The sequence below is a fragment of the Bufo bufo genome, chromosome 9 (genome assembly GCF_905171765.1).
Source record: "Bufo bufo chromosome 9, aBufBuf1.1, whole genome shotgun sequence".
In the NCBI taxonomy this organism is placed as follows: Eukaryota; Metazoa; Chordata; class Amphibia; order Anura; family Bufonidae; genus Bufo; species Bufo bufo.
Genome location: NC_053397.1, coordinates 206,449,523 through 206,468,627, shown reverse-complemented (window position 1 = coordinate 206,468,627; position 19,105 = coordinate 206,449,523). Strand labels below are relative to the sequence as shown.

Genomic DNA, 19,105 nt, shown 5'->3' with positions numbered 1-19,105 from the left:
GAGGCCTAAACCTTGATGCACTCCTGTTAGTAAATGTGGGACTTTAATGATGTATCTGTTTGCAGATGTAATTAGCGGTGTCTCTGTATCGGGGGACAAAACACTCCAACTACTATAAAGCCAGATTAGAAAATAGACGCTGAATGGTCAGGGTCTAAAAGGAAGGCGTTAAAGACGGACGTTCCCTCTAAGGTTCACTTTACAGCATTTCTGCAGCATGCAGCCTTCTAACTAGTGGAACTACAACTCTCGTCATGCCTGCCGGTCTCTGGCTTTTAGGGCACGCTGGGTCTGGTAGTTTTTGCTCGAGGGCTGCGGGTTGCAGACGACTTAGGAGGTTGTTGATGCTGTGAGAGTTTGCTTTGTTGGTGTTCCGCCATGCCGTTGGAGCCTGTGGTTTGGCACGCAGCACGTGGCTTGTACCTGCCACCCACAGAGGTGGTGGAAGCAGCCACTTCCTGTGCAGATCATATAGTCGTAAGGCTCAACAAGTGTCGGCACCCGAGTGCTGCTCATTCCTATGGTTAACACGGCAAAGCACAAAACGTCTTCTTCAGACGTTACTCATACAAAGAGTCTTGTGCTTGAAGGTCATGAGTCAAAATTAAACTTTTGTTTGAGAACATACCCTTAGGGCCCATTCACACGACCATACATTTCTGTCCACATCAAAATGGTAGAACTGACATTCAGGATGCGGACAGGACTCCGCGTGCTGTCCATGTCCATACTTCCATTCCACAAAAATAGAGATCATGGCCTGTTCTTGTCCGTAATTCCGGACGATAATAGGCATTTTGACACATAAGAAGGTCCGATTCGCAAAATGCGGAATGCACATGACCGTCAAAAACCGGATACGGTCGTGTTAATGAGCCATTAGAGATGGTGGGTATCCCCTTAAATACCATGATCAATGCTGATTGCAGAATTGAATGGGTAACGCTTAGAGGGACATCCCCCCTCTGATTACATCACAGGGATTCTTTGTGATGCGATCGAGGCCATATCTATTATGGGCAGACAGCCCCACAGTCCATTTGAAGGACCCCCAAGGCTGTCTGACCATACATGGGTATGACCTGACCACTGTGTGTAATGTAAAAAATAAACATTTAAAAAGTGAATTTAAATAAATAAAAAATAAAAAATTATAATGATTTCTGGTGATTGGAGTATACTGAAAGCAAGGTGAAAACTGCAGCGGAATTGGATTATTATTTTATTTTTTTTGTGGAGTTTTATGTACCAAAAATTAGCAACTACATAAAGTACAACTCATCCTACGAAAAAAGTCTCATATAGCAACATTAGATGAGAGAATTTAAAAAAACACTTTAATGCAGCGGGAAAATAAAAAATTGTTCTGTTCCTCAAGGGGTTAAACTGGTTTGGTCCTCATTGATGGGGAGATGAGCATCCCTAAGATGGATGCAGTTCAGGATGCTAGTTAAAGGGGTTTTCCGAGACTAGTATCTATTCGGTGGGGGGTCCGACACCCGGGAACCCCGGTCGATCAGCTGTTTGAGAAAACGGTGGCGGTCCCAGTAGCACTGAGACATTGTCCGTTTTTCCTAGGCCGATGAACGTCTAGGAGCGGCTCAGCCCCACTCAAGTGAATGGGGCTTAGTGCAATACCAAGCACGGCCACTGTACTATGTACGGCGCTAAAAAGCATGGAGAAGGCTGCAGTGCTCACAGGAGTGCCAGTGCCTTCTCCAACAGCTGATCAGAGGGGGTCCCGGGTGTCTGAGCCCTACCAGTCAGATACTGATGACCTATCCAGAGTATTAAGGGGAAAACCCCTTTAAAAGCACGTGCACTATGGCCAGTCATGCCAGGAGGCGCCTTTATTAGCAGTCGGAGGGCATGGACACGGCCACGTGATGTCATGTTACGTGGTCAAATCCTCCAGTAATAGTCTGCAGTGATGTCTTCTCCTAAAGGAACAGGACATTCGTGGCTCTCACTACAGATATTTCTTTTCTACAGGTGGTAAAACTGAAGCAGATAGAACACACGCTGAACGAGAAGAGGATATTACAAGCCGTCAACTTCCCTTTCCTGGTCAGGTTGGAGTATTCCTTCAAGGTAAAGGTCACCATTACTGATGACGCTGGGTTTTGTCTAGATTTGTGCAGAAAATCTTCAGCTTTGGGCACAGAAAATGTTCAGGCCCAATCTAGTAATAATGTAAGACCCTCTAGTATTGAGGAGAGGTTATGATCTATTATGGGGAACCTTTCCTACTAAGAGGGGGCCATCAGTCCCAAGAGCTCCCAGGAGCGGGGTTGCTGCCAGCTCCTAAATCTCCCCATTCATTTTAGGTTTAACTAGGCTGCAATAATGTAATGGGGATTCCTCATTTATTCTTCATGATAATGGATGAATAAGGCCCCATGCACTTGACTGTATGTATTTTGTGGTCTGCAAATCGCAGATCCGTTGACCTCCGTGGTCTGCATTTTGCAGCTATGGCTACTTTCACACTTGCAGCAGAGTGATCCGGCAGGCAGTTCCGTCGCCGGAACTGCCTGCTGGATCCGGCAATCTGCATGCAACAGCATTTGTAGACTGACCCGGATCAGTCTCTCAAATGCATTGCAAGAACGGATCCGTTTGTCATACGGACAAACTGATCAGTTTCTATTTTTTTTTTTTTTTTTTTTTTTTTTCTTCACATTTTTACAGGTCTGCGCATGCACAGAATGGAAGGATGGATCCGGCATTGCAGCATTTTAAATGCACTAATACATTTCAATTTAAATTAATGGCATTCCGGCAAGTGTTGCGGAATTTTGGACTGAGAGCAAACCGCAGCATGCTGCGTTATTATCTCCGTCCTGAAAAGTCAAAAAGACTGAACTGAAGACGTCCTGATGCATCCTGAACGGATTACTCTCCATTCAGAATGCATGGGGATAATCCTGATCAGTTATTTTCCGGTGTTAAGCCCCTAGGTCGGAACTCAATGCCGGAAAAGAAAAACACAAGTGTGAAAGTAGCCTTAGAATAGCACATGTTCTATCTTTTTGCGGAAAGGACACACGGATACAGAAAGCACATGGATCATCCAAAAGGTAGAATATGTCTACAACACGCGGACCACGGACCCATTGATGTCAATAGGTCTGCAAAAAATGCAGATGCAACATGTTTTGTATTTTGCTGATCTGTAATTTGCAGACCACAAAATATATTCAGCCGTGTGCATGAGGCCTAAGGTTGGTTTGTTATTTTGTTACTTTTTTTTTTTTTTTGAAGCGTATTATGGAGCGGTCACTACCTCCAGATGTTAGCTGTGGGAATTGGGAGCCACAGCACAACCTTTTTTATTGTTCTTCACTTGAGGTGTGTTATTTGGGGTCAATAGCACTGTTTCTTTTTAATCAGTGTGCGTGAAAAATCATACTTGCCTGCTCCCTGCCACTGTGTTTAATGGTCTTTCTGGTCTCCGACCTGTAAACTTCAGACAGATGGGGTCTCATGTCCCACTGCCTTCAATAACTGGCCTCAGAGGTGACGTGTGCCCAAGCTACTGTTTTTTTTGTTTTTTAAACTTTTACTAGCAGTGTGTTGTACCTGTTGGTAAAAAAAACAAAAGTTCAAAAAGCTTGACAACCCTTTTACTTGTTCGTTAGCCTTGTAAGAGAACATCCATTGAAAGTCTGATGCTAGCAGCTCAGCGCTGATTGTACAGTGCCGGAGTATGTAGGGACGCCCCTCTCCAACTGGTAACACCCAGTGGTTAATTCATAAATTTCTAGGAGGAATGACAGAGGAAAAAATGCTCCAGTATGTATCATCAGACCTGTCAGGAGAGGTGACTGCTCCTCTATAAAGAACATTTCCAGTTAAAATGAAGAAGATACCTTGAGTCGCTTGCATCTTTAGCCAATATGGCTGCCATTTCAACTCGCACACGTTTTTTTATATTTTTTCCAATGATAAGCTGTTGGCTTAGAGGTCCTGTTTTGGGAATTACCGCTGTTATCGTCAGGGAAAATCTGCACTAATCCCAAATTCCTGCTGGGAACTGAATCATTAAATATCCAAGAGACAAGCTGGGTCCTCCATAGGGAGAGTTCCTTATTTGCAGTGGTTCTTTGCCTTAGCTAATGGAGGGGGCCTCTGGTGAGACTCCCTCAAAAACAGCTTCTGTCACCATGACAAACCCTATTAAAACCAAGCGTGTCGCCTGGTAGGGTTGATCATGCTGACTCATATGATCCCTTCCTATCTGAAATCAGTATTACCAATGCAGAGAAATTCATAGATGGTTTTCGGAGCACCCGCTTCACCTCCACCTCTTCCTTTTTGCCAGTGAGATTGACATGGCCGGGTATCCTCCCTGCTCCGCCAGTGCAGTGAAAATTTCAGACTGGACATCTCCACTCTGAGATCTTGACGGTACATGCGCCATTGGTACTGCCGCTGGCACATGAGTGGGATCTCAGGGCCAGGCAGCAGAGCAAAGAGCATGCCATGAAGCTGAGCTACAGTACACTGGCACCATAAACTACACCGTGTATGGGGCCTTCAGCTTCCGCTCCACATACTTTAGAGTTTCCAGCAGATAATTGGTGGGGGGTTACACAGGTATCGGACCCCCACTGATCTGATATTGATTACCTGTCCTTAGGATAGGTCATCAATACTGACAGCCTGAATGCCATTTTTAATTCCTCACACTAGACATGGCTGCTTTCTTCCAGAAACACATCTGTCCATGGGTTGTCTCTGGTATTGTAGCTCAACTCCATTAAAGAGATTAGGGCTGAGCTGCAGTACCAGATACGACCAGTGGGCAGGTGTGGTACTGTTTTTCCCAATCCAATCGTTTAAAAAGGTTGTCCGGGTTTAAAGCTGAACCCGGACATCTCCATTTTCACCCCAGCAGCCCCCCCTGATTTGAGCATCGGAGCAGTTCATGCTCCGATGCTTTCCTTTGCCCTTCACTAAATCGCACAGGGCAAAGGCATTTTTTTGGAGATCCGGTGACGTACCGGAGCTCTCCATGGGGTTGCCAGGAAGCCCGGTGACCTCACCGGCACTGATAGGCGGACTTTAGCGCTGCCCTAGCCAGTAAAACTGCTAGGGCAGCGCTAAAGCCTGCCCATCAGAGTTGGTGACATCACCGAACACACTGCCGGGCGGAAGCTTCCGCCCGGCAGTGTGTGATTGTAAACAAAAGAGCCCTTGCCCTGCGCGATTTTAGTCAGGGGGGCTGCCAGCGTGAAATTATGGGTATGTCCGGATTCAGCTCTGAACCCAGACAACCCCTTTAAATTAAAATCTGTCCTGGTCATATAATGGACACCCCGGTAGTACAGATACGAGCTCTGTCTGTACTTATTCATTTCCTAAAATGTTACCTACAATAAAAGTGAAACTCATGCATAATGTTATATCTGCCCCTCTTATTATGGTCCTGTATTTTAATGTTTTTATTTTTGTTCCCTACAGGATAATTCAAATTTATATATGGTTATGGAATATGTGCCTGGGGGTGAAATGTTCTCGCATCTAAGAAGAATCGGAAGGTTCAGGTCAGTTCTTTTGCATTGTATTAGTGTCTGTCTGTACGTGGGTTTGGGTTGTGGGATCTCGCTGGAGGAATCTAAGGTTGCCTTATTTCTTTACAGCGAGCCCCACGCACGGTTCTATGCAGCTCAGATAGTTTTAACATTCGAGTACCTCCATTCGTTAGACCTCATCTACAGAGATCTCAAACCAGAAAATCTCTTAATTGACCAACAAGGATATATTCAGGTGAGTGGCCTCGTTTACGGTGTGTGTTCATGGTGGACAGGTGGATAATTACTGCAGACATGGATCACCTTCAGCTTATGACATCTGGTATATCTAGTATAAATACAGAACATTTTTCGATCCATCATAGGACAGATGCCACCAGCTCCCGATATCCCCCATTGACTTGCACGTCTTGTTCTGTAGGGGTCACTTCCCGTCAGTTATATCATTATCACAGGATATAGATATAACAGAGGATCCACCATTCACCACAGGTGATGATCACATCCTATCTACTCCCCCATCCCTGCACAATGACATCTTCTCAGGTCACAGAGCATGCCCACAACTCCGTCCTGTAGAAGTCAGTCATCTCCAGACAATAGGTTCCTATGAACCATGTGGCTGCTGGAAAGCAGGTATCTGAATGCTGTTTGCAGATCATGTAAGATGGCTGCCCCAATAATCGGGTACAGAATGCAAAATATAGAAAATATGCAATGCAAACAGATAAATAAAATATACATGTCGGTACGTAGTGTTATTTCCTTTTTTTGTTCTGAAATGAAGTGGAGAAAGTGACATCAAAGTTTGTTTTACAGGTCACAGACTTTGGGTTTGCCAAGCGAGTAAAGGGAAGAACTTGGACATTATGTGGAACCCCAGAATACCTGGCACCAGAAATTATTTTGAGCAAGGCAAGCAACAAGTAGACCATATATCGTGTCCTGTCATTTCTTACTTCCTGCTAGTTTAGGTCCTGCTGTCAGGGCGTTTTCACACAGGTTCTCTATTGTAAGCGCATTTCACCCCATCTACAGGTCGGGTAACGTACTGCAGCAGTAATGACTGGCGGGGACACACTCGACATTGACTTCAGTCTGTATTTGTGCAGTATAATTTTTAGATTTTAATAAAATTAATAAAATGTCCATAGCTGTACTTCTACGAATATGAATATAAGACTTGCAGCTCACCCCTATTATTGCGGGATATTGCGGTGCTTTTTATAGGATTGGATAACCCCTTTGAAGTTGCAGGTTTTCTGGCAGAATTTTCCGCAATGTGTGAAGACACCTGTAGGCAACAGACATTTCAGGCTACACAGTAAAGCATCTTACTAGTATACCCAACCATATACCTAAAGATATGTTCTCCTCATCCAGCCAGTCATTGCATATGGCTACGCAAAAGTACAAAGGGATAAAATATCTGCTGTACAGACCGCATGTTACTAGAACAGTTTTCTTTTCTTTTTATTACAGGGCTATAATAAAGCAGTCGACTGGTGGGCATTAGGTGTGTTAATCTATGAAATGGCGGCTGGTTATCCTCCATTTTTCGCTGATCAGCCCATTCAAATATATGAAAAAATTGTTTCTGGAAAGGTAAGTTACACAGAATCTGGCGCATATCCTTTGGATTGAGCTAAACTGCAAGCAGACACCCGCTGCGGCTTCAAGGGGGGGCGTCTATCCGGACACCACGCCTTTTGGCACAGTCATGGCTTTAAACCCCTGGCACGTGAACTGCCGCGCTGCTTTCCATTGAAAACAATAGCAGGCAGACACCGCGTGGTCGCCACCAGAATTTTTAGTGCGGTGTATGAGCCCAAATTCTGCCAGCAAATTCTGCTGCGTGAACAGGACCTGGCAGATCAAAAATTTTGGAACGTCTTATAATGGTATAAAGTAATAAAATATGTTGTACTCCCCTTACAACCCCTCCCCCACTACTCCTAATCAATGTTTGCCGCCACCTCGCCAATCACTGGCTGAGGCGTATGATGCTGCGGCCAGTGATTCGCTGAGCCCTCACTTCCTGCATGTTAAGAGGGACAAAGGAAGTAAAGACCACCAAGGTACTTGGAAACTTAAAGGGGCGGTCCCATGAAAAATATTCTACAATTTTCAAACCAGCACCTGGATCTGAATACTTTTTATTACCTGCATGTAATAAAAAATTTAGCATAGCCACGGAGTTATTCAGTATCTGTATAGCGCCACCTACTGTTTTTTTTTTTTTTCTTCTTTATTTCTTTGCCCTGCTCCTTGAGATGGCCGCACATGCTCAGTTTCATCTCTCAACTGCCTCCCGAGTTAATAGGGAGCTTGGACACGCCCCCCTGAGCTGTGATAGGCAGAGCATGGGCACGCCCCCCTTGAGCTGTGATAGGCAGAGCTTGGACACGCCCCCCTGAGCTGTGATAGGCAGAGCATGGGCACGCCCCCCCTGAGCTGTGATAGGCAGAGCATGGGCACGCCCCCCCTGAGCTGTGATAGGCAGAGCATGGGCACGCCCCCCCCTGAGCTGTGATAGGCAGAGCATGGGCACGCCCCCCCCTGAGCTGTGATAGGCAGAGCATGGGCACGCCCCCCCTGAGCTGTGATAGGCAGAGCATGGGCACGCCCCCCCTGAGCTGTGATAGGCAGAGCATGGGCACGCCCCCCCCTGAGCTGTGATAGGCAGAGCATGGGCACGCCCCCCCTGAGCTGTGATAGGCAGAGCATGGGCACGCCCCCCCTGAGCTGTGATAGGCAGAGCATGGGCACGCCCCCCCTGAGCTGTGATAGGCAGAGCATGGGCACGCCCCCCCTGAGCTGTGATAGGCAGAGCATGGGCACGCCCCCCCTGAGCTGTCGGCTTGATATAAATCTAGCAGAGCAATGACTGTGGAGATCTCTGGATCCATGTGAGGTGCAGGGCTGGTTCTAGCTTTGTTAGAAAGGATGTCATGTACTGTATGTACTTGTTTACATTGTTCTTTAAGGTGTTATCCCATGACTGATAGCGGCAGAGGAGCTTATTTTATTATTTTACACCTTTTTGAAGGAGATCTCCTATGGTAAACTTATGTTTTATGCACAGGATAAGGGGTAAGTGTCTATCGGTGGTCCGACTGCTGGGGTCCCCACCAACTGGGGCCTCCTGTTCCCCGCTTGAATTAATTGGTTGTCACGCATGTGTATAAACTCTGTGGGACTGCTGCAGGTAGCACTTGGCTATGTCCGGTAGTCCCATAGAGTTGAATGGAGCAACAGCACACATCCGTGACCGCCATTCCAATCAGATGGGGGGACATGGTACCCCGAACTCATGATCAGTGGGAGCCACGCCAGTCAGACACTTATCCTTTATCCTGTTTTATGTTTATCGTGGGAATAAGCCCCTTTGAGACTTGGTACAATATTCTTGCTGGAGTCCTGTATATTCGGTGATCCTGTTGGTGAATTGTACAGGCAGGAGCGAGCTCGAAATAATGTTGACGAGTTTTTATTCTGAACGCCTTTTTTTTCCCCCTCTGCCTCAGGTACGGTTTCCATCCCACTTCAGTTCAGATCTTAAAGACTTACTAAGGAATTTGCTGCAGGTAGATCTGACCAAACGATACGGGAATCTGAAGAATGGCGTCAACGATATTAAGAACCACAAGTGGTTTGCCACTACAGATTGGATCGCAATCTACCAGAGAAAGGTATTCCCACAATACACTGTAATATGTCGTCGGTCGGGTGCCGTGTTCACTTTAGCTACCAACCTGTTATATTGCACCTTCAACAAAAAATGAAGCACATTTGGCTTTATAAAAAAAATAAAACAATAAAACATTCTACCGTTTTGTGTATTCAGCTCCTGTGTAGTCTGATTGTACAGTCCTAGTCCCTTCCATCGGCCCCCTACCACTTGATAACATGCAGTTGGTAAATTAGAAGATGGAAACGTGCCTGGAGGAGTCCACTACAATGTGGAGATACATAGACCCGCAGAGAGGCTGTATGCTCAAAGCGGTAGATCGTATTTTTTTGTAATGAAGATTTTATGCAGAGTTGCTTATTTTTTGTTTTTTACATACAGAGATGCATTAGCAATGGTTGCTAACATATCCTTTAAGAATGACTGACTGTTTCAGTTCTGATACCAAAAGACAATTGAACAAAAGTTCGGTGCTGAGGAGGCTGTAGAAACCTACAAGCGACAGACCTTCCCCACCTCCTGTACGATTCTTATATCTGACATGTTAAACCCCTCAAAAGGGTTATGCAGTGTCGTAGAACTGGTGGGGTTCTGACTCAGCAGCCCACTGCTCAGCCGTTTGAATAGGCTGCGTGTATGGAACAAAGCCGCAATACCCTGCACTGCAACTAATAAAAGTCTAGCACAGGCATCCTCGACCTGCGGCCCTCCAGCTGTTGTAAAACTACAACTTCCACAATGCCCTGCAGTAGGCTGATACCTGTAGGCTGTTCGGGCATGCTGGGAGTTGTAGTTTTGCATCAGCTGGAGGGCCGCAATTTAAGGATGCCTGGTCTAACAGTATGAACTAACGTCCTCGCCAGTGTAAAAAAATAATGCAGATGCAGGTCAGGCTCAGGATCAAGCTTCTGATCAGTATATATCCATCCCACAGGTTTGGGCCTCCTGCACACGAACATGTGCACCCCATGGACGTCCTGCGGCCTGCAAATTGTAGGCCGCAATGCACGAACACCGACTGTGGGGCAGCCACAGGGGATGGCGGACCCATTCACTTTAATGGGTCTGCGATCCGCCTGTTCCGCAAAAAGATAGGACATGTTCTATCTTTTTGCGGAACGGAAGTACAGGACGAAACCGTGCTTCCGTTCCACACCATTCTGCATCTCAGGATTTGCGGACTTATTTGTAGTCCACATCCGTGATGCGGAATGCCCACGGAACGTGTATTGCAGATCCGCAAATGCGGTCCGCAATATGGCAACGGGCAGCACACAAAGGACAATATTTTCTTGCAAATGTAGACTGACCTGTTATGGTTAACATTCTTTGCATATAAGCACAGTAGAATTTTAGACTTGCCTCAAGGCTGTATTCACACACAGTATTTTTTCACACAGTATTTTTTCAGCTTTTTTTCTGGGCTGAAGTTGAAGCACCTGTTGCACTTTAGAATCCGTACTCGTGTGCACTGCTGTGTATGGCAGTACGGCCTCCCCTGTGTCCTCGCCATGCGCTGTACGGGCTGTAACATTGCTGCGCTGCTAACGCCTGGCATACACGGGCTATGCCTTCGCAGGGCGAGCACAGGCAGAGAAGCGATGCGCTATGGGGGCTCCTGCCCTGGACTCGCTCCGCTAATAACTTGCATAAAGGCTGCTGGTGGAGTGAGCCCAGGGCAGGAGCCCCCATAGCGCGTCTCTTCTCTACCTCTGCTCGCTCTGCTGAAGCATAGCCCTTGTATGTCGGGCTTTAGGACAGCAGCGATTCTCCACAGGGGAGTCTGTACTTCCATACATAGCAACGTGCATGAATACGGATTCTAAAGTGCAATTGGCGTCTGAACTTTAGACGCCTATTTGGCAATGAAAAGTGCAAAAAAACTAAAAGCACATTAGAAAAATTTATCATATTTACATGAGGTTTTAATATAGTTTATAAGTTTAGGCACACTTTAAAGCAACACCTTTTAAGAAAAACAACCATTAAATCAGCACACGCGGTGTGTGAATCCAGACTAAAGGTAACTTCCTTAAATAGGACACTTGTAGGATATGTGATATCAGCGCTGACCCAGCCTGCACTATTGCCCCCAGCTGCAAGGGGAGCCGACCATTTGGTTGCATGGCCGTCCATGTAATAGTGTGGGAGTCACTCTTAATGGCTCTCAGGCCAGGTTTTTAGAGGAGGGTCCGATGAAGTCTTGATGAAGAAACCCTTTAAATGCAGTTGTAACCTCCATTAATGTAAGATTTCTTGGTAAACAAGCTGCAGCCTTAATCTGTCTGCTCCAAGCATCGTGATGGCAGATCTGGTGGTAAGCGCTCGTGTAAAACTCCCATTATAACCAGTTGTGTGTTTCTTCGCCCACCAGTTCAGCTTTAGAGAAGGAATAAATGAGCCTGGATATAAACGGCGAGGAGTTTATAGGGGGGGGGGGGGGGGGGGGGGGAGAAACTGGTTGTTTGTCTTTACAGGTTGTCAGAGCCGCGCTTGTGATGATCAGACTGCGGATCCATTACAAAAGACACGCTGCAATTACTGGATCACCCCCCATCCCCCACTCCATTCCTCCACATGCAGCCATAATTACCTCCTCCTTTGCTTCCCGAATGTCAGATTCATAGTATATGACCCTATTTTTTTTTTTTTTCACATCTGATAAGGCTTCTCAAACATAATTAACAATTATAACGTAAGTATGGCGGTCATTCGCTAAAAATTAAACATTGCTTCAGCAGTTTTGTCCCTATGACACTGGCTGACTTGTTCCATGGCAGCTGAAGGCATCTGTGTTGGTCCCATGTTAATATTTGCCCGCATTATTGAGGAAAATGATGGTTTAATATATGCAAATGAGCCTCTAGGAGCAACGGGGGCGTTGCCGTTACTCCTAGAAGCTCTGCGCTCTCTGCATCTGCTGCGCCCTCTGCACTGTGATTGACAGGTCCAGGCAGTGTAAATGTGATCACTCCTGGTCCTGTCGATTTAGTGGAGAAGTAGCAGTGGAAAGGAACGCTTTCTATATAGTCCTCTCCCCCTCCTTGATCACAACAGATCACTGGAGGTCCACTCAGCAGGACACCCTACCGGACTCTGCAGGATACAAGAACGTAGGGTCCTGCGCATTTGTGTTTTTTTTTATTTCTTTTTTTAATAATATTTATATATCAAATGGCTATATATTTATATTATATTATATTTATTTTTATTTTTTGCTTCCTTTGAAACTCATGTTATACAACCTATTCTAATTTCTTATTGAAACACAGCATCACGTTTTGCTTCATAAATTGAGTATTGTAGACTGTTTTTCAGACACGAATCTTGCGCCGGGGCGGTTATTGCCGGCACCAGTTCACATTTTTCACGGTTGTTGCGCTGCGTGCTGCTGTCATGGCCAATTTCGCCTACCTACAGCCGCAGACCGTTCTATGGGTCAGATTAATATTCATAAGCGCGCGGCCCATCAGCCCACTGGGAACCAGCACCTCTATTTCAGGCTTCATGAATATTGATGGTTAAGTGCCTCTGCGCTCCTGTCACTGGCTTCTAGAAAAATCATAGACGGGCGAACGGTACCGACGACTTACTGAGCGCATCGCCATAAAAAAATAGAGGGAGAAAAAAAAAAGTTGTTGTTATAGAATTGAACACAGACCCCCTTTCTGTCCGTACACAGCGCTCAGAACCCCCACCCATTACCAGGACAGTGTAATCCCACCTTTACAAGATATAAAGCAACTCTGCAAATTGTCTTGATTTTAACAAGCTGTGACGCTACGTGCATTCAGCGCCTGCGCAGAACTATTTCCTATGTTTTGTATAATAGACGCATTGGCGCAGTTGTTACCGCGGTGGACGTACTTAGACAAGCTTCTGGCGTATGCCTACATGTCTGGCTGGTTGTAATAGGATATATTTTAATTTTCAAATTATTACTGGGTGTCGCTTTATTGGCAAGGCGCTTCTGTTATCTGTAGGCGTCTAGCGGAGGTGTGTACTGTATTTTGCTTCCTCCGAAGATAAGAAGTTATCAGACAGAGCATACAGCAAGCTCTCGCTGCTGCCAATGGTCAAATTTGAGAAAATGGATATAAAAATAATTAATAATTTTTTATGATTTAATCTTTGCTTTGAGGAAATAAGTCTCAGTGTGTGCTGCTTTTATTGGGCACTATGGGGGTCATTTACAAACGGATATATGCCACTTTTGTGGCGTATATCTGGCTCGGATTCTGTCACACGCCGTGTTGCAGCAGAATCTGCGACTCCTTCCCCACTCACGATGGATAGAGATAGATAGAGATAGATATAGATAGATATATCTCTATATATATATATATATATATATATATATATATATATATATATATATCTATATATATCTATATCTATATCTATATCTATATCTATATCTATATCTATATCTATATCTATCTATCTTGCATTTAGAGCAGCTCCTGCCTCTACATAACTTCGGCAGATCCAGTGCAGGAGCTTAAGACCGCCGTATAAAATGTCGTCGGTCTTGATAAATGTTCCCCTAAATTCCTGATGGTCTCCGCTTTATATGGAGATTAAGAGTTGTCCTATCCACAGGATAAGGGATGAGTGTCTGGTCCGTGGGTCCAACCACTCTGGCCTCCTTTACCGATCATAAGAACGGGGACCCGCAGCTCCATAGCGAGAAACAATTGCTCTTGAGATCAGCAGGAGACCAGTGGTCAAACCCCTAAAAATCAGACGCTTAACCCCTATGCTGTGGGTATTGTCTTAAAGGGACAACCCCTTAAATATTGATTGCAGCACCTTTTTCCAACGACGTGGTTTTGGAAAAACTGGAGTGTCTTCCGTACTGATCGTTTCCCTTTTTTCTCCCGCAGGTGGAAGCTCCGTTCATACCAAAGTGCAGAGGGCCAGGAGACACCAGCAACTTTGACGACTACGAGGAAGAGGACATCCGCGTGTCTCTCACCGAGAAATGTGCAAAAGAATTTGCTGACTTTTAGGATGATGCTTGTTAGGACGACAATGCCATCAGGGCTCACATTGGGATCTTTGCACTCTCTGTTTTCAGATGGGGTGGAGCTGAAACCATCTTATGTCAGAGTTACCTAGTTCCTTCATTCCGCAAAGCTGACTGAAGCCTAGAGCGCCATCTTCCACGCGTGCAGTTTTGCACCAACCCTTGTACCCCGGCACAGCAGAGCTCTCTGTGCCGTAACGCAGAATACTAGACCACTGACCTTGTTCTTGTTTCTCCTCTTCTGTTTTTTTGTTTTTTTTTTCTTCTTCTCCACGTCTTGTATGTTTTTCCCTTTCCACCCCTCTCACCCGCACACACTCGTTTTTAAGTAGTATTTTTACCCAATGACACTCCCTTTTTATTTTTTGGAAATGTGTTGTGTGTGTGATGTGTGACTGCTACGGGAGATGTTGCACTTAGGAACGTATTGAATGCAGAACTCGTTGCCTCCAGTCTGTGCCACTGTAAAGAACCATTTCTCCCCCCCCCCCCCCCCCCCTTCCTCTCCTCGCCGCAGGTACGGGTTACTTTTTATTACACTGTTGGAAATAAGACCTCCCCTAAGGCCATGCATATACCGATAGCTTAATAAAGGTAACATCTTCCATGAGTTTGGCCATTACACTAGGTAGATCGAAATTGGAGTGCAACATTTTGATTCACTAGACCCCCCCGTGCCTTGGTTTTGTATGCCGCCTTCCCTGTCTACGGTTTGTTTGTTTTTTAATTATTATTTTTGGCAGAATCTTCTTGTTACCGGGCAGTATAGTGTTGGCACGTCTCCGGATGATATCCAGCTGCTCTCGTCTTTCGAAGTATTTCAATACTGACTTTAACCGCGTCGCTCGATGTTCACATTGGGTTTTAACCACGCCGCTCCGCCTGCTCTTTCTCTCTCTCTTTAAAATTCCAGTCAGTATTTTTTTTTTTTTTTTTTTTAAACGGAAGGTAATAAATAAAATGTGACAACACAGTAATTCTTTAATAAGCTCTGTTTTTTGGGGGATTGTCTTATTTTATTTAATGTTTTATTTAAACAACCTTCTCGCCCAACGAAGCCAAGAACCGACCGACCGATCATGCTCCATCTGCAGGAGACAAAAGAAAAAAGCTCAATATTTCGGCTATCTTTTATAATAATGAATGATGATGTTGCCCATGAGTCGCTGCTGCCACATTTTATTTTGGTATACTATATTAGTAAATTGAGGGTAAAGTGCTGTCAGCATGAATAGGCCAATGCTAGAAGCTGCCATAGTAAGATTTATATTTTTTTTGGTTGAGGATTAGACCTGTTCCATGTAAAACAGACATCCCACCACCACCACGAAACGCATTGTTGGACTAGGCGGCTGTACAGGTAATAATTGAGCTCAGTCATGTTTTGTTAGGACTCGTACCGCCTTCCAATTTCTTTTTTTAAACACCCCCCCCCCCCCCCCTCCCAAAATCAAATGAAGTGTCCTCTTGTCTCCTTCCACTTTATGGTTTATGCTTGTCCATTTAAATTTCTTATTTGTACACGTCTACATATATATAACTCGATATAGATATATATATATATATATATATATATCTATCTATCATCAGCGACCTGTCTTAAAACAGCACACCGGTTTCAAATAAACTAGTTACATTTTCGGATCCATCTACATGCACAACGAGGATGAATTGTTTTTATTCTGGGGATATCGTCTACGTATCTCCATCTATTGTATTTGTTTGAATGTTTGGAGATTTAGATCCACTCGCGTTACTCCTTGTTTTATTTTTATTATTTAGTTTTTTTTGTGGCGCCCCGCAGCCTGGGCTTCTCTAGCTGTTGTGAAACCACAAGTCCCAGCATGCCCTGAGATCATGATGGGCCTTGTTGTTGTCTGCCGCTGTGTTTCAAAGTGTAGCTCTTGCCTACAAATGTCTGAGGCAGGCAGTTAGGTCAGTGGGCTGATTTAGAAGATTGGGATGAACTCGCATACGGCGGATATTTCTACGGCTGTCCCATTCTTTTGAACGGGGATAAGCAGAAGCAACCCCCCCCCCTTTTTTTTTTTTTGATCAATCAAAATGATATTAAAGGGGTTATTCCATGATTAATGTGAAACCTTAAAATCGGTCGTCGTAGTACATGACAATCAATTTCTAAGGCCACTTTCGCACAAGCGTATTTGCAATCTGTATATGGCCCAGATTTTATGTACTGGAATCCGCTCTTAATATTAATGAATAGAGATATTCACATGGGCAATTTAGTTGAGATCCGCAGCATGTCCGAGTTTTGTGCGTATTTGTTTCAAGATACACACATTACAGGCTATGCATCAAGAATGCAGGGAGAAAAGAATGCGCATGTAAATCCTGATGAAATCCTGAAGCAATACTCATGGTGCGTAATCCAGAGCCAGAGTACTGACTGATTTAAATACCCTTGTGTGAAAGCGGCCTATCAAAGCTAGAACCAGCCCTGTACTGCACATGGATCCAGCCATCTGCCCATTATATACTCTGCTAGATTTATATCAAGCTAGCAGCTCAGGGGGTTGTGTGTCCTGTATGTTGCAGCTAGTGGCAGGTGAAGGATGGAACTGACCATGTGCTTCCATCTCAGTGAGCAGGACAAAGAAATTAGAAAAAAGAGCAAACAGCAGGTGGCGCTATACAGATGGATTTTATTGAATAACTCACTGGCTATGCTAAATTTTTAATTACATGCAATTACAAAAGTATTCAGACCCAGGAGCTGGTTTGAAACCTGTAGAATATTATTTGTGGGACAACCCCTTTAAGTATCAGATATTTCTGCAATATATCTGCCATGTGGGAATTGACCAGATGAGTTTCCTGTGGACCAGTTGCTCCGCTCATCATTGGCTACCTCCGCGTTGCATGGAGAGAAAATACACTTTAAGGGGCTGTTCCCACGCGGCAGATTTTCTCCATCCTGAAAAATTTAGTTTTATTCATCTGAATGGGGTTGTTTTAGCCGCAAGCCCCACAGAGATGAAATTTCTGCCGTGTGTGAATTCACCCTAAGGCCTAGTTCACACTCCAGTGATTGTAAGCCAAAACCAGGATTGGGGGCTACACAGAGAGAAGGTATAATACCCCGCCCCTGGTTTTGGCTCACAATCACTGAAGTGTGAACTAGACCTAAGGGTGTCTTCACACGCTGCAGATTTTGTTACAGAATTTTCCACGACTGAAAATCTGTTCCATTCATTTGACTAGTGCAGCGAGCACAATCCTCATTCAGATGAATGGAACCCAAATATTCAGTAGCGGAAAATTCTGCAACAAATTCCGCAGTGTGTGAAGGTGCCCTAAGATCTTTTATTACCAACTCCAAGATGTGCGCGTCAACGCTATGTATGTATGTCTTTAGGTTGGCGAGCGTTTTTTGTTTTGTTTTTTCTTTTTTTGCACAGAGTTGTAACGAGACGGCCGAGCAGCATCGCAGTCTTTGTCCACTCTTACTTACGTTTATGTGCAAGAATTTAAAAAAATAAAAAAAAGTTTAAGATACTTTGCTGTAGCAAATTTTATGTAACAAAATATATAAATATATATATATGTCACAATAAATTTAAAGAAATTCTTTGTATGAAAAAAAAAAATGTTAAAATCTTTTGTATTTCATTTAGACTGAGGACATGCTGTTGTATGCTGGTTGTATGCGATCAATTATACAGTAACTTTGTTGTCGTTTATGAACTTAAAAAAGATTTTAATAAATGCTGGAGATCACATGACTTCGCTGGTCAATATCGCAGGGTGTAGATTTGCCCCCAAGCTGACCTCTAGCGTCATTTAGAACACAGGATCTGCTCATTTCTCTTCCGGAAGGCCCCTTTATATAGTGTATTGTGTGATAGTCTGGTTGCCTAGCGCCCCCTTGACTTAGGCCGAGTTCACACGAACGTGTGTGACCCGTGCCTGTGCTGCGGCCCGCAAATAGCGGGCCGCAATGCACGATCGCCGGCCGTAGGTCAGCCGCATCGGATCGCGGACCCATTCACTTTAATGGGTCCGCGATCCGGCCGTTCCGCTAAAAGATAGGACTTGTTCTATCTTTTAGCGGAACGGAAGTACAGGACGTAACCCCACGGAGGCACTCCGTGGTGCTTCAGAGGGGTCCCGTCCCGTGCGGCCGTTTCCGCATTTGCAGACCCTTTGAAGTGAATGGGTCCGCATCCGTGATGCAAAATTCACATGGAACTGTGGCCGTGTATTGCGGGCCGCAATACGGACACAGATCACACACGTTCGTGTGAACTTAGCCTTACCATGGCGGTGACCACTTGGTGTAGCTACAAGGGAATTAAGTGGTCACCAGGATTTCTATCGTACAATATATTGGCTATGCCGTATAGTGTTTTTAGATACTTCCGCACACAAAAAATAAGCATAAAGTAAACCGGTTTGGATAGGATTAGGGAAAAAACGTGGATTTTTCCTTTCAAAAACTGCACCACGCCTGTCTAGGTGGTGGTCCGTTCATTTCAGTGCAGCCGAGCTGCAATACCACATATGGACAGGTGAGGCGCTAGTCCTCTAATCCCCTATTGTCGGGCTTTTAGCAATCGATACTGCCTTCTCTGGCAGGAACCAGATATCGTAGGTGTGACTAAGCCCTCAGGATGCATGTGCGTGGCTATATATTCAGTTTGTATTACATCCTTACTCAAAATAGGATCCCATTAGGTAAAATGAAATTATTTTATAGGCACTGGTGAACCATATAACTTTTTTTTTTTTTATATAGGGTACAGGGGGACCAATATGTAGGTGAGGGTCCCATTTTCCAGATCCTTGTCTATCGGCACCCATACTAGGGGAATGGAGGCATTACAT

The 19,105-nt window shown here is 44.8% G+C and overlaps 1 protein-coding gene across 2 annotated transcripts in view; it reads left to right on the top strand.

Moving 5' to 3' along the window:
• PRKACB (protein kinase cAMP-activated catalytic subunit beta) overlaps positions 1–16,882 on the top strand; it is a 58,603-nt gene extending 41,721 nt beyond the window's left edge. For both annotated transcript variants that reach the window (XM_040407952.1, XM_040407951.1), the window contains exons 4-10: positions 1,993–2,091; positions 5,467–5,549; positions 5,646–5,772; positions 6,357–6,452; positions 7,020–7,142; positions 9,065–9,229; positions 14,115–16,882. In XM_040407952.1, the coding sequence (XP_040263886.1) occupies positions 1,993–2,091; positions 5,467–5,549; positions 5,646–5,772; positions 6,357–6,452; positions 7,020–7,142; positions 9,065–9,229; positions 14,115–14,240 (819 nt within the window). In that variant the 3' untranslated portion in view covers positions 14,241–16,882. The remainder of the gene's footprint in view (positions 1–1,992; positions 2,092–5,466; positions 5,550–5,645; positions 5,773–6,356; positions 6,453–7,019; positions 7,143–9,064; positions 9,230–14,114) is intronic.
• Positions 16,883–19,105: the final 2,223 nt, after the last annotated feature.